Source organism: Mustela erminea, chromosome 19, assembly GCF_009829155.1.
Source record: "Mustela erminea isolate mMusErm1 chromosome 19, mMusErm1.Pri, whole genome shotgun sequence".
NCBI classification, from domain to species: Eukaryota; Metazoa; Chordata; class Mammalia; order Carnivora; family Mustelidae; genus Mustela; species Mustela erminea.
Window position 1 is genome coordinate 47,088,559 of NC_045632.1, and position 16,416 is coordinate 47,104,974.

A 16,416-nucleotide genomic window follows, 5' to 3' on the forward strand; every position below is an offset into this window, starting at 1 on the left:
AATTAACATGTTCATCTGCATGCAGTTTCCTGTTAGAGGAAAATATAAAAGCTACAGTAGAAAAGTTTAGCCAGTAGTAGATTTCAGGCACTTAGTCAACAATACAGTGAATAATGTTCAGAATTGAACTTTAGTCCAGAAGAACTGAGTGAATTTTTATCACTTTTAAGGGTTTTCTGTGCTCTTTCCTCCCCTAGTTCAGTTGTCCCCATATTTTGAAAATATATCAAACACTGAGGCCAGGTAAATACTACCCGTTTCTTTGGAACTAAAATAAAGACTATCTAAAACTGGGGCACCTGGGTGGTTCAGTCAGGTAAGCATCTGCCTTTGGCTCAGGTTATGAACCTGGAGTCCTGGGATCAAGCCCTGTAACAGGCTCCCTGCTCAGCGGGAAGTCTGCTTCTCCCTCTGCTCCTTGTCCCACTCTTGTGCTCGCTCCCTCTCAAATAAATAAAATCTTAAAAAAGAATATCTAAATTTGTTCAACCTGTGGTAAAATGAAAATAGGCCTAAGGATGATTTTGTGGTCATTACCGGAGTGGGAACTAGCTATAAATACGTGAATGTAATAAGACCTTATGGCTCTTCTACCACATTCTGACAAACTTTTCTTCTCCAGACTTTCTTTTGATTTTGTAGTGAGGATTAGGAAAAGCTTCTGGGATAAAGCATGTGTGTATGTGTGTCCTTCCCTCAGGTGGAGAGAGACGTGTACAGCTGCTTATAGGAAGGATACAGAGAGGAGACAGTAATGACTTCTCTGTCTCTTGGCTTGATCTAAACAGTGATTTTTGTGTAATGATGAACCTGCAGTGAGGGCAGATGGATTTTTGCACAGAAATTCCCAGAGGATTTTATTTTTAGGGTTAGTCTCAGCTGTTTACCATTTCCAGAAATTGTAGTTACATAACCCTTGGCATACATTAATGCACACTGCCTTGAACTGGGGAAGAACATGAATATGTGACCTTTGAAACAATATAAAATGTTAATGGCAGTACACGATTTGGAAAGAAAAAGGAGAATCCAGTTGGTTGATTACCGAACTGGGTCTTAAAACACAAGGGACCTTTAAAGAGTTGCATTGTAAATAATTCCCTGGAACATCTGGGTTGGTAGTTTTTTTATTTTTTGTTTTCCTTTTGAAAGAGGTACTACTGTTTTTGATGAAGTAGTAAATACATAACTTTTAACATACACTTGTATTCCGAATTTATGCATTAGCTCTTATTCCATTCATTAAAACACCGATCTACCACTGCTGTTCCCTAGCATGAACTCAAGATGCTGGCCCCGAGATAAAATCCTTTCCCTTCAGGTGATTAATCAATAAAAAAAAGTTACAAGTTCTGGAAAATGTAATGTATAAAACCTCAAGAAACAGGCTTTTAGAAATACTTAATTCTGAACCACATTTTGGTCTTTCCACTGTCTCTCTGTCCTTTGTCAAAAGTCCAGTTCTCTCCCCATATGGGTGCCTATAGTTTATATACCAGTGTTCTTGCTGGAAGAAGTTACCCAGTAAGCATGGAAATAGGATTTCAACTACTTTGAGTAGCTTCCTTGAAAGTAGTTTCAAATAGAAGACCCAGGAGGTAGTCAATCTAAGAGCTTTTCTCACACTTTATACCAGACTCATAGAAGTCATTTTTAATTTTAAAATGAGACAAATGAAGACTATTGGAGATTGGAGTTTTGGTATATGCAAAGTAGCTCATGTGAAGGGAGAAAGTAGTGACTAAACTTTTGTACAGAGTCAGAATCTACAAGGGTCAGATTTTGTCTAGTAATCTGAAAAATCTCCAAGTGGTTACATATCTTACAGTAGAGAGGGCATGGACTGTACTGTTAGATCTCAAACTCTCTTGTCCTAAACCTATAATTAAAATGTTTTAAACATAGTTGTTATAGACCAGGCAAGCTGGAGCAGTGGATAAGGTGATACTATTTTTACCAATTCAAAGCTCAGGGAATTACTGATTTTTTGCTGCTTAATTCCTCACATGTTGCTTGAAGATTCATTAACACCTTTTTAAGAGGGAAGGCCCTAAAATCCAGAAGTCTAAAAGGTATCCTGGGAAAATTTAAAGTAGAATTTACAAGAAGAGAACACTGAGGAATTGAGTGAATCTTAGATTTGGAAAATCAGAATTATAACGGCTATTATGGATCCCTACTAAGCACTTTGTATGCATTCACAAAATCTAGGTAGTAACTGCTAGAAAGATACTAATTTCCATTTCACAGCTGAGAAACAAAGGCTCAAATCAAATAAATTGCACAAGGGTAGAGTAAGAGGTAAAGCTCAGATTTGGAATTAGGCTGCCCGACTCCAAATTTGGCTGACTGGCTAGCCACAAAGTACCATCACTGCAGGAATTAAAAGAATGAATTAAAGATTTTCTGAATTAGCCTTGCAAATAATAAAATGGCCTTAGATTATATTGTGGCTTGAGGCAGAGTAAAGAATTCTGATACTTCTACTAACGGAGGAGAAAAGGGAATTAAAATGTGGCTGGGAGGTGAGTTGACATTTTGTACACGAGGTTTGGTCGAATTTGCTAAAGAACATTGTGAACATCTCTAATAAGGAAGAGAAAAGGCCTTGCTAAGGTGAATATTAACAACCCATTCAGTGACTTTGCATGTGAAGGTGACAGGCCAGTTCTGAAGCAGAAAGAGGAAACGTCTGGGAGAGGTAAGTTACAAGAGCGGAGGGCAGCGCCCTGTCACTACTAACAGGTGCAGACCCCGACCTGTCCCTAGTCCAGCGGGTACTTCGGAGGCGGGGATAGCAGTAAATAACCATCCCCGCGCCTCAGTGCTTCAAACCGAGGGAGCGGGGCGGGAGGCGCAGGCCCAGGCTTTCGGAGGCGGCCGGCTCCGCCCGTGGGGTCGACCCAGCCGCCCAGCCAGGATGCGGCTCGCACAGCCTGGGCCGCGCCGAGCCCGCAGCTACGCAGGGCCCGCTGGGCTGCGGGAGGGGAGGGGAGGGGCGGGGCCCGGGGCGGGGCGGGCGGCCGCGAGGGGCGGGGCCGCAGGCTGCTCGCGCGCGCCGCCGAGGCTTCGCGCGCCGTCGCGCCGGCCCGGCGTCCCTGTGCAGCCTCCGCCACCGATGGGGGAGGTGGAGCCGGGGCCCGCGGGCCCGCTCGAGCCCCCGGAGCCGCCCGAAGCGCCCGCGAGCCGCCGGCCGGGCGGAATCCGGGTCCTGAAGGTGAGGCGAGAGGGCTGGGGAGAGAGCAAGGGCGGGGAGAGGCCGCCCCTGCCCCGCGCGGTGGCTGAGGCAGCCGGCGACCCCCGCGACGCGTCAGTCTGTCCGCTTCGCCGCCCGGCTGTCCCGCAGTCCGGCTGGGGGCGCCGCAGCCCCCGCCGAGGCCTTCGCGCCTGGCCCCCACCGAGGCCTCGGCCGCCTCCGTCTCCCCTCCGCTGCCCATCCCTGGCCGCGCGCCACCCGCCTCGCAGGCCCACGCCTTCGGTCCGGCGTCCGCCCGGCCGCCGCCGCCCACCCGGCTCCTCCGGGACCCGGGGGCCCGCCTCGGCTGTCCTCGGCCTCGCTGGGGGGCCGGCGGCCGGTCGCCCGTGGCCCGAGAGCGTGGCTGGAAGTACGCAGGGCTTTCTCCCCGGACACCTGAAGACATCACCCCAGCGGGAGGATGGCGGCGGTGATTGGCCGGGTGCTGCCGTGTGCTCTGGGCTGCGCCGGGTGGAGCGGGCCGACTCTGCCCTCGGGGCTCCCCAGCGAAGTTAGCACCCGGCTCCCCGCTCCGAGGCGCCGGCCTGTAAGCTCCACCTGCCCGCCCGGACAGAGAATCCCCGGAGGAGCTTAATCTCCGGGAATCTCTGGGCGTGTTGCAGCAGGGAGGAGGGGTTTGGCAAAAAGGGCATTCCCGTTTGCGGGAGCCGGGCTAACAATCCAGGGAGACGGTAATGGGGGAGCGGTTATGCAACAGGCAGCTAGCGGGGTTTTGGGGCAGGAATTGGGGGGAGTAGGAGGAAAATGAAAGCAGATGCTGGCAAGGCGGGGAGTGGAACCTTGAAGGGAATGACAAGAAGTTTAAATGCACAAGGAATGTAGGGTCGGCAGGGGACAGTGAAGATGGTTTAAAGGAGAGGTTCTGGGAGACTAACTGGATGGAGTTTTCTACTGGCCTGTGAAATAGTTGCAGAGGAATTTTTCTCTAGGTCAAGTATATAAACGGGATGTCCTTCTGGAGATGAAATAGAATTCCTTCTAGAGTTTTAGAAGAGGAAATCAGCGGGATTTAAAAGTTGCCAGCGAGACGGAAGAGAAGAAAGAAAATTAAGAGGTTTTGATGTCTTTCAAAACTACTTTGCAACAGTGAAAATACATGATGTTAAAAAATACATTAAGTAATAGCTGTTCATTGGAATTAAGGGTGAGCGCTGTATATTAAGATTATTTGCAAGACACTGCTAAGAGGGCTTGCTAAGAGGGAAACACTGAAAAAAAAAATAGATGTGAAGGATCTGGTGAATCCATCCATGAAACAACATAAAATAGAACTCCGTGAAATATAAAACACTTTTTTTTCTGCTCTTACCTCCCAATCTTAATGCAATGACTTAAAGCAATAACTTTACATAGTTTACCTTTACTTCTGCATAAAGCTTGTACATATTTATTTTAACTTATTTAGCCATAAGTTTTAAGTCTTATTACTTTAAGGCTTTTAGATATTTATTTAAAACTGTAAGGCCATCAAATGTAAATTGTGAATGAGCTTTTAAAAAAATGCTGTGCTGCTCTGGCTTATCGGGAAATGGCAGGTCTGAGAGATAGGTAATGCCCTCTGGCCTAGAAGATAAACAACCTTGGCATTTTTTATAACAACTTTTTGTGGGGGAGGGAGTGAATTGTGAGATGGAAGGAACTGAGATAGGAGGCTCTTGATTCGAGGGTCCTGTCTTCCTAGACTTATTAAGTGGTCAGATTTACCACTGTTTCCCTGGGGCTCCAATCTGGGGATGGTTAGAAAGATACCAAAAATTGGTCTTGAGTATGGTACTGAGTTGGTGGTATGGGAGGCCCACAAATGCCCTTGTGTCTCTTGCTTTATTGCACATGGTCAACACTTAAGTAATCCTTGCATGTAAATGGGACTGGCTTTGGAGAATAGGTCCTGTGTGTTCTACATACAGAAGTTACGTTAAATAGCTGAGTTGTTGAGTTTTGTGCTAAGTGAAACTGGAAAAGAATATCTAGGTAAAAGTCATAATCTCCTACTTGTTCTTTGAAGACCCTTTGAAAAAGGCTTATTCTATTTTGCGATGCTTTTTTACTACGAAGTCATGAGCATTATTATTGTCAAATAATACAGATCTTCATAAAAAGGCTAATACAATGAAACCAGTATAATTTAGCCAGATTAGATCTCAGTCCATCAGTATGTGGTATTGAAGAGTTTGATTCAAAATCTGCTCCCAGATTTTTTTAGCAAATTGCTAGTTAGAATGTACCCCTTTACTGTTGTTGGAATATGATATTTGTGATACTCTTAAGATTATTGGGAGTACTACTTTTATCCAAGTAATGTGTTTATATATATATATATAATGTGTTTAGTAATGTGTTTATATGGTTTTTTAAAAAAAATCAGTGAATACCAAAATGATTTTTTTAAGATTTTATTTATTTATTTGACAGATAGAGACCAGAAGTGGGCAGAGAGGCAGGCAGGGAGAGAGAGAGGGGGAAGCAGGCTCCTGTGAGCAGAGAGCCTGATGCAGGACTCGATCCCAGGACCCTGAGATCATGACCTGAGCCGAAGGCAGAGGCTTTAACCCACTGAGCCACCCAGGCGCCCCACCAAAATATTTCCTTTCATTTTTAATGAAAGGAAATATTCTTCTCCTTATCTCATCCCACCCTTTTGCAAAATATTCTTAATATATATATTCCTAAGGATGAGCCCATATTGTTTTAAAGTTTTGAATGCTGGAGCAAATCTCCTATGTTACAGTATTTCACATTCTCATAGAACTCAGGGAGTAGGGAGAGTTACTTGACCAGACTCTGTTTTTCCCATACATATCTTAGAGTTAATTGTATGTGGGCGTTTAATAGTTTATCACCTTGAATTGATCACAGCCCTCATATGTTATTTTCATTTTTAGAGAGTTAAAAACTTAAAACTGAAGTGAGTACTTAATTCATGGCTTACTTTAAAGACTTGCACTTTCTGAATATAATTAAATTTTTTAATTTAATTTTTTTTTGGAAGCAAGAGAGTATGGGGGAGGGGCAAAGGGAGAAAGAGAATCTCAAGCTCTGGGAGACTCTGGATCTTGAAGATCTGGGAGACTCTGGATCTTGAAGAGCTGAAATCAGGTCAGTCGCTTAAACCAACTGAGCCACCCAGGGTCCCCTATTTAAATCGGAAATGTGCTCCTTTACAGTTGTTTGATGTGAGAGTTGATTGTAGATCTGTTCCCTTTTAGAAAAGTTTGTCAACAGATTTACGTAAAAGTAAGGGAAGCAACAGAATGTTCTTAATCTAGCAGTTTTAGTGGAAAAGTGATTCTAAAAGCTGAGAGTCTATCAGCGGACCCTGACAGACTGGCCTTTCCAGCAGTTATCTGATGCTTTTCGCAATGGAGAAGGAAGCACCAAGTAATTCAGCAATAGCTAATAATAGCAGAACAGTCCATCTAGATTGTGGCTGGAAGGCTATGCTTGCTTGGTGTCTAGGCCTTTTAAATGCCCATTGAACAGGTTTAAGGGAATGATACCTACTAAAGGTCTAACTCAGCAGTTTATCTGCATGGGGTCTGGAATATATCATATAAATAGGAGATACATTCTTTGACCAACAACACATGTGTTTCAATGAGAAATTTTATAGTCTTTTTTTTCCCCCCAGTGCAAAAAGTGTTTTTATTAAAGCAGAGGGACAGAACCCATGGGCAGAAAGAGCTGCCAGGGATTTATAGTCTTAAGGGAAATATATAAACACTTCTTTTTTAAGACTTTATTTATTTGAGAGAGAGAGTATGAGCAGGGGAGGGGTAGAGGGAGAGGGACAAGCAGACTCCCTGGTAGTTAGGGAGCCAGACATAGGGCTCGATTCCAGGGCCCCGAGACTATGACCCCAGCCAAAGTCAGATGCTTAACCAACCGAGCCCCTCATAAATACATTTAAAAATGACTTTAAGAATTTTTTGTTCCCAAAATTTTATTTATTTATTTATTTGAGAGAGAGAGAGAACAAGCAAGGAGAATGGCAGAGGGAGAGAGAGAAGCAAGCCTGATGTGGGGCTGGATCCTAGTACCCTGGGTTCATGACCTGAGCCGAAGGCAGCTGCATAACTGATTGAGCTACCCAGGCGCCCCTAAAAATGACTTTTAAAAATCCTCCCAGAAGAAAAATCATGGATGAATCAATATAACTTCCTGGGATTTTCTTGACTTTTCTAGGATTGAGAAGATCATTGGGCTATTATTTGACTTGAAAAAGTTTTTTTTTTTAAGAAGCTTTTTGGTGGCAGGGGTGCCTGGGTGGCTCAGTGGGTTGGGCCTCTGCCTTCCACTCGGGTCGTGATCTTAGGGTCCTGGGATCGAGCCCCACATCAGGCTCTCTGCTCGGCAGGGAGCTTCTGCTTCCCCCTCTATCTGCCTGTCTCTCTGCCTACTTGTGATAGCTGTCAAATAAAATCTTAAAAAAAAAAAAAAAGCTTCTTGGTGGTTTTGTGGTATCATATCTACTTGCACTCTCTTAGTAGCAGGGAGCAAAATTTCTCTCCAGTCAGTGCAGAATGCAGAGCTTCTTTGTATAAACGTTGCTGTACCTTATAGAATACAATTTTTAGATGGGCCAGTTGATCTTTTCCAAAGACTAAAAAATAGGGGATATTTAAAATTAATCAGCGATTAATTGTATTCAGTGGCTGAAATTACTGATACAAATATGATGGTCTTTGTCTTTATAAAATAAGTACTTGAAATCCCTTTATTAATTCTGAGATGTTCAGCTTTGAGAAAATGCTCTTGTGGTCGAGAGAGAGACCTAGTTCCTACTTGTAGCTGGGGCTTATCCTACTTATCTAAAGTTAGAATCAGTGATAATCCTTATGGTTTTGAATAGCTATATTCTAATCCTTAATATCTGTAAAATGATGGATTTACCTGTTATCCTTAATTAATTAATTTAATAGTTATTATTATTATTATTATTTTTTAAAGATTTTATTTGGCAGAGGGAGAGAGACCGTGAGAGAGTGAATACAAGCAGGGGGAGTGGAAGATGGAAAAGCAGGCTTCCCACTGAGCTGGGAGCCTGATGCAGGGCTCAATCCCAGGATTCTGGGATCATGACCTGAGCCAAAGGCAGATGCTTAGACTGAGCCATCCAGGCGCCCTCTGTTATCCTTAATTTAAACAATGAAGCCATTCTCACTCATAATTTTCTTTGTTTCCACGTGGAAATGCCTTCTCACTTTTCCTTATCATCTTAGAAATTTAAATTTAGGTGCCACAATTACCCTCAAATACTTCATTTCAGTAACTACAACAGTAATATTTGCTTTATTTATAGGTATTTCTGACTTGGAATGAGGAATAGTAGCAAAAGTCTTGTATTTACTTTGTGGTTGGTAAAAAGATTTTAGTGCTTCCTGTAAAAAAAGGAGGTTCTTCTTCTCAAGTTTGTTCAACTTCTTGCCAGAGCAAATTGGGCTACATTACAGACTGATAATATATTCTGTGCTGTGATGTGATTTCTGTGAGTTCTGCATGCCACTCAGGTATTAAGGCACTATAATAGATTCTCAGTGTAGAAGAGAGGAAGAAATATCAAATGCATGATTAAAACCCATTGTAGGGACGCCTGGGTGGCTCAGTGAGTTAAGCCTCTGCCTTTGGCCCAGGTCATGATCTCGGGGTCCTGGGATCGAGCCCCACATCAGGCTCTCTGCTCAGTGGGGAGCCTGCTTCCCTTCCTCTCTCTGTCTGCCTCTCTGCCTACTTGTGATCTCTGTCAAATAAATAAATAAAATCTTTAAAAAAAAAAAAAAACACCCCACTGTAACCCCCAAAGGACTAGAAGGCATACATTCAAGATGAAGAGGTTCTCCTATGAAGAGAGTAGAGTCATTAATTCTAGCTGTCCAGAGAAAATGGGGATGGGATACATGGAAGTCTCCATATGGAACACAAGAGAGGGTGATGTGAGTAGAGGTTTTTTTTTAAAAGATTTTATTTATCTATTTGACAGACGGAGATCACAAGTAGGCAGAGAGGCAGGCAGAGAGAGAGGAGGAAGCAGGTTTCCTGCTGAGCAGAGAGCCCCATGCGATGCAGGGCTCCATCCCAGGACTCTGAGATCATGACCTGAGCCGAAGGCAGCGGCTTAACCCACTGAGCCACCCAGGCGCCCCTGTTTTGTTTTTTTTTTTAAATTTTATTTATTTATTTGTCAGAGAGAGGGAAAGTGAGAAAGCAAGCACAGGCAGGCAGAGGCAGAGGGAGAAGCAGGCTCCCTGTTGAGCAAGGAGCCCGATGTGGGACTCCATCCCAGGACACTGGGATCATGACCTGAGCTGAAGGCAGCTGCTTAACTAACTGAGCCATCAAGGCATCCCGTGAGTAGAGTTTTGAAGGCCATCTAGTCAGATGGACAAGATGGGGAAGGACATTTCAGACAAGTCACAGAATTGTGGACTCATGATGTGTTTGGGGAGTTACAAGAAGCTGGGTATGACTGAAACAGTGACAGGTAACAGAGAATGATGGTAAAGAGGTATGGCAGTGTGTTAATGGAAATGCCTTTATGTCAGGGAACAGGGGCGCCTGGGTGGCTCGGTCAGTTAAGCATGCGACTCTTAATTTCAGCTCAGGTCATGATCTCAGGGTTGTGAGATGGGGCTACAGGTGTAGGGCTCCCTACTCAGCGGTGAGTCTATTTGTCCTTCTCCCTCCTCTTCCCTGCCACGCCCTCCCACCTCCCTCCTCTCTCTCAAATAATTTCATAAATAAAATCTTAAAAAAGGGAACAGAACTGGCCCATCATGAAAATAGAGTAAGTCACTATTGATCTTTAGAGATTTGTCATATTGCTGTAGCATTTGTTTTTGCTTTGAAGTAACCACCGTCTGTGTGAATTTCACATACCTAAATTATCAAACGCAGCACTAATTTTTTAGAAACATTAGAACAGAAAGAATATATGTGCAACCTTGTGTTAGTTGTGATATGAGGCAGAGGGTCAGGACCCTAGAGACGCTTCCAGTTTGCACTGTAGAGACATATACAAAAATGTTTAATGCAGGATTGTTTTTAAAAGTGAAAAAATTAGAAACTAAATGCCATCCGCAGGAGAATGGAAAAATTGCAGCATATTCACATAATGAGATACTACTTAAATGAATGAGCTGGGTGTATTAGCATGACCAGTGTTGAACCAAATTAAAAAAAAAATGTCAGTGTGAAACAATGTTAGGAAAAAAAAAAAGTATGTTAGGATTTAAAGTTCTAAATCATGGAAAACAATTGTATTCGGTTATAGATATGTACAAATAGGGCAGACATAAAAATGCACGGAATGGCGAATAGGAAGTACACTAGAGTGTTTCTGGGGAGAGAGGGAAGGAGATGGGATTGAAGTGAGGTATCCGGTGACTTCAGCTGTGTATGTGTATATATATATACATGTTCTTATATGTGTGTGAGACATGTAAGTCTTAGATGTAAGAATGTATGTTCTTTAGAATAAGGATCTGAAATAAATCTGACAGGATATTAAAATTTGTGGCAAATAGGTAGGTAGTAGGTACACAGATATTTTATTATTCTTACATTTTTATGAAAACGTAAGAAAAAGAAAGGGTCAGACAGAGTGATGGACAGGCCATGAACAGTTGGCAGGAGAGGAAATTGTTTCCCAGCTTAGGAATGGGCATGGCCGGTGTAGAAGGCCCCACGGCCAGCCGGTGTGGTCGGTGAATAGAGAGTGGAAGTGTGGGGTGAGGCCCGAACGTGGCGAACTCAGCCAGACTTTCTAGCTAATAATTTCTTTCTCTTGATGTCTTTTAGAGAAATATGAAACGCAATGGGAGCAGGAATTGTTTGAATAGGCGGAGTAGGTTTGGTTCTCGAGAAAGAGACTGGCTGAGAGAAGATGTCAGGAGAGGTTGTGTGTACCTGTGCGGCGCGGACTCCGCCACTGCCACCGCCAGCGCTTCCGCCTCCGCCTCCTCCGACTTGCACCTGGTTCTGTGCACTGTGGAGACGCCAGCATCAGAGATCTGTGCCGGAGAGGGAAGGGAAAGTCTTTATTTACAGCTTCATGGGGACCTGGTCAGGTGAGGTCTGCGTTTTACCCCTCTAACTCCCTTATAATGTAAATAATCTGCATTTCTGCTTGGAAGTGGGCTGTAGGATTTGACTGCTGCTTAGAACTGACAATGGTTATGGGATCACTTGGCTTGAAATAAGATTTTGTCTTTGGAATGCTGAAATTATGATTCTTGAATTTAAAAGCAGTGCATGAAGGAAAATTTGATAGTTACTTCATTTGGATTACACCATGTGTCAGATATCCAAATTTAAAATAAGTAATTTTTTTTAAGACTTTATTTATTTATTTGACAGAGATCACAAGTAGGCAGAGAGGCAGGCAGAGAGAGGGGGGAAGCAGGCTCCCTGCTGAGCAGAGAGCCCCAGGGGCTCTATCCCAGGACCCTGAGATCATGACCTGAGCTGAGGCAGAGGCTTTAACCCACTGAGCCACCCAGGCGCCCCTAAAATAAATATTTTAAAGTCATTTAAAAAAATAGGGGCACCTGGGTGGCTTGGTCGGTTAAGCGTCTGACTCTTGATTTTCGTCAGGTCTCCATCTCGGGGTTATGAATGTCAATAGAATGAAATTGAAATGTATAAAAGGAAATAGAATGAGAAGGATATATGCTCATGAATAAGTATGTTTCTATTTATATGTAAATTTTAAAATTAATGGTGCTATAAGCAGCACATTATTTTTTTTAATATTTTTTTTAAAGGTTTTATTTATTTATTTGACAGACAGAGATCACAAGTAGGCAGAGAGGCCGGGGTTGGGGGAGTGGGAGCTGAGCAGAGAGCCGCATGCGGGGACCCTGAGATCATGACCTGAGCTGAAGACAGAGGCTTAACCCACTGAGCCACCCAGGCACATTATTGACTTGCAGCACATTATTGACTTGAAATCATTTAGAGATCTTTCCATATTAATATTTATATAATTTTATTTCTTTAATGGCTGTATAATACTCTGTTTCATGAGCCTACCATCGTTTTAGCTGATCTCCTATTAAGGGACATTCGCATTGTTACCAGTTTTTCACTCTGCAAGCGGTGTTGTAGTGAACATCCTTTTGCCTATGATATCTCTCTATGTGGAAGTAATCTGTAGGATGAACTCCTAGAAGTGGGATTGCTGGTCAAAGGATATATACATTTATAATTTTGATGCATATTTTCAGATTTCTCTTTATAGAAGTTAAACTTCAACAAATAATATAAAAGTAAGCCTATTTCCCCTTAGTTTCTCCAGAACATGTTAGCATTAAATTTTATATATAAGTATAGACACATACCCATGCATGAGTGCATACTTGCTTGTGAGTAGAAATGATTGTCACCGATTTTTAGATTAGGGAATTGCAAAGTCAGCATTGCAAAGACAAATCTTTTGTCAAGCCTAATGACTTAGATTTTTGCAAATCTGATAGAATTTTGTTGTTTTTGTCATTTTAATTTTCACTTATCTTAATGAGTGAAGCAGAGCATGTTTTCGTAGATTCAGCTGCCATTTGTGTTTCTTTAAAATCTTTTATATGAATGTGAAGGAGAGTATTCTCATAGAATCTTTTACTGTGCTTAAACTGTGCTTGAACTCTTTGCTTCAATTAAAAAGAAAATGACTATTAGTTCTTTGAATTAGATGTCAAATAAGAGTTTAAGGTGACTGACCTTTCTCTCTTCCCTCTTCCCTCTTCCCTGTAATAAATAAATGTCTTGAAACAATTCAGAGCCGTAGACTCAGTACTCTTGAAAGTGAGAAAGGAAGCTCCCACTTACACCTCAGAATGTGGTAATAATAGTAACACCTTCAGCTGAGCTAAAAATTGATGTCATTTTAAAAGTCTAAATTGAGGTTTACTATGTGTTCCTTTTAGGATTTGGACTAATTCCTGAAGAAGTAGATTAGCATTTGAATGTTTTCCTTGTTCACTAGTTAACTACATTTCCTAAATCCATTTGCAAAACGAAAGGATCAGACTGGGTGATCCTTAGGCTTTTCTAAATCTTAACACTGATTCCGATCTAATTTTATCAGGTGGAAAGCCTTGACCTACATTATAGCTGGTAGTGATTGATGGAGTTCGTGGATTTAAGCCCAAGACCTACTCAGTTGTATACTAATGTATTTGTATAGAGAGGTACTAGAAATGTGGAGAAACCCCCATCTGAATTAGCTTGCTACTACTAGTTGTGTAGTGAAGAATCCACATGTGAAATAATCTACTTTAGTCAATCTAAATTACTTAAAATGGAGAGTGGCCTTGATAATTTTGTAATGAAATAGCTCTTCATAGATCTAAATGGTTAGAAAATAATGGAAATACTATTGAACTTCCATTGGAAAGAATGAGTATGTTTTCATTGCTTGGAGCAGCTTAAGAGGTGTCACTCAGCCAAAGAATGAACGCCTCTGGTGATGAGGGTAGATTTGGGCTGACATCACGCTTTGTTTCGCCAGTCCTCTGTGCTTAGTTCTTTACGTACATGTTCTCATTAAATCCTCATAGTAGATCCAAGGGCGGTAGCATCCTTCCTTTCAGATGAGGAAAAGTGAGGCTTTGCAAGAGGTCCAGTAACCTGTTCAAGGTCAGGCAGGTACTGCCAGGCAGTTGGAATGTCTCATTAAAGTAGGTGGTGGACTTTGTTCGAGGAAAGGCCCTCCTGGAGAGGAAATGGTGGTATTTAATCATACTTAGAGATCTTTTTTTGGATATCTTACTCAACTGTTACTGCTTGAGTTCAGTCTTCTGTTATCTAATCAGAGGAATAGGTACTTGCTTTGGAATAGCCCGTGAGACAGTTGACAATCTCAGGTGCTATCTTTTTTTTTTTTCTCTTTACTGAATTGTAACATGTAGTCACTGTAGAAATTTTGGCAAATGAAATAGTATAAAGAGAAATAACCTTCAGTGCTTGTGCTTTTTGTAGAGTGCCTCATTTAATCCTCACAATGATCTTGGGAGGTAGGGTACTATTTTCATTTCATCGATCAAGAAAATGAGGCTTAAAAAGGTTCAGCCTCTCACCTAAGATCACTTGTGGGGTGTCGGGGGGGGGGACACCACATGTGGGGCACTCAGATGAGGTAGAGGCGGGCAGTGCTGGTGGTGAAAGAATTCACCCTAAGCAGAATAAAAGAGATAAAAGTTTATTGAATACACGGCAAGGAAGCAGTGAGCAGACTAGCAAAGGAGAGGCTGTATGCCAGAAGGCCGTGGTGAGGGGCCACAGGTATAGAGTGGAGTGAGTATGGGGACAAATGGAATTTTCCTTTTTGTTGATCTTAGGAACTGTGCCTGGTTGTAATTGTTCATTTAGGGCCTATGGTTAATTCAGGGTGGGTCACTTAATGAGCTTAGACATCGGTTTTAATCTCGACAGGAAATTACATTTTATAGAAATGCTACTATAACTTGTTTAAAAATTGAGAAATAATAGGCAATGATGATTTAGAGCTTGGATTCTGGAACCATAGTGTGTGGGTTCAAATCCTGGCTCTTACAGTCACTATGCAAGTTGTATGGTGCTCTCTATGCCTTAATTTACTAATGTGTAAAATGGAGGATGATTCTATTTACATTATAGAGCTGTCATGATGAAAATTAACTACACCTTATGAAGATCAAATAAATTAATACTTGTAAAGTAGTGCTTCGTAAACTCTAATGTTCACCTGGGAGCTTGTTAAGTTACAGATTCTGATCCAGAAGGTCTGGGATGGGGCCTGAGATTGTGTATTAAGCTCCTAAGTGATGTGCTTCATTTAGAGTGGAAAGGAAGTGTTTATGTCTGTCACCCAGTCTGTGACACCCAGTAAGTGCTCAGTGAGTGTTACCTACTTGGGTTGTTTCAAATCACTCAACTCTTAGAAGTGGTGTTGTGATGACTAAACCTTAGCTCATGAATTCTTATATTGTTTTGTTTTGTTTTGTTTTTTTTAAAGATTTTATTTATTTATTTGACAGAGACACAGCAAGAGAGGGAACACAAGCAGGGGGAGTGGGAGCGGGAGAAGCAGGCCTCCTGCCGAGCAGTGAGCCCGAAGCAAAGCGGGGCTCAATCCTAGGACCCTGGGACCATGACCTGAGCTGAAGGCAGACGCTTAATGACTGAGCCACCCAGACACCCCAGAATCCTTATATTGTTGATCTCCCTAGGCTCCAATGCAAGAAATGGGATTGCTGGGTCGAAAATTACCTTGTGTTTTTTCTAAACCATCCATGACTTCCTTCTTTTCATTCTCTTTTTTTAGTCACGGATTTGTCACTTCAGTAAAACTGAAGGATTACTAATTTATAGAATTGTAGCACTTGAAGGAGCCTGAAAGAGATCATCTACTAAGGAAACAAAGTGTACCCAACTTAACGGCCCCCCTCATCCCCTGCCCTCTCCATTTAGAAATATATTTGGGGGTAGTGTTTGCTGGTTGTCAGAACTACTAGGGAGAGTTAACCAGCATTTAGTGGGAAGGGCCAGAAAGGCTTAATGTCCTCAGTATGCGGGATAGACTTGTACAACCAAGAATTGTCTTGCCCTAAAGACCAGTAACTTCCTAGTGGGAATAACTGAGAGCATTTCCCTTTGTTTCATAAATGTGAAACTGAGGCCTGGAGAGGGCTGGTGGATAGCACGTTCTGGCTGCTGCCTGGTCTGCCGCTGTCCCATTCCATTGCTCTTACATGACGACACTTGGTTTGTCTTTTTTATTGAACCGTTTAAGTGAGAACTGACTCACTAGTGAAGTTTAGTGTAGTTATTGCCTTCTGCCTGAGAAGTTGTAACAAGATCATTTATGACAAAGTGGAGTGCCCCTTGGTTCATGATCATATCTTTACTTTTATTCTTAGTCATCAAATTGAGTAAGATTTCTGTTCTTCTGGGAGCTTGTTAAGTTTGATAGACTATCTTTTTAAGATAAGTTAGGAGGCAGTAAGATGTTTATAACAGAAAATACCCTTGGGGTTTGGGATCCTGTATTCTAATAACTTTTCTGTCACTGACTTGCTGGGTGACCTTGTACAGGTCACTAAAACCTTGTTTACCATATTTTGATGATGTAAAAGTAGTGTGAACAGTTCTCTTTCAGGATACATACTGAGTTGATTACTGCTGAGGAA

At 42.2% G+C, this 16,416-nt stretch overlaps 1 protein-coding gene across 3 annotated transcripts in view; it reads left to right on the top strand.

Annotated features, from left to right (window-relative positions):
* Positions 1-3,049: 3,049 nt before the first annotated feature.
* PHLPP2 (PH domain and leucine rich repeat protein phosphatase 2) overlaps positions 3,050-16,416 on the top strand; it is a 75,301-nt gene continuing 61,934 nt past the window's right edge. For all 3 annotated transcript variants that reach the window (XM_032324375.1, XM_032324377.1, XM_032324376.1), the window contains exons 1-2: positions 3,050-3,217; positions 11,051-11,319. In XM_032324375.1, coding sequence (XP_032180266.1) covers positions 3,119-3,217; positions 11,051-11,319 — 368 coding nt within the window. In that variant the 5' untranslated portion in view covers positions 3,050-3,118. The remainder of the gene's footprint in view (positions 3,218-11,050; positions 11,320-16,416) is intronic.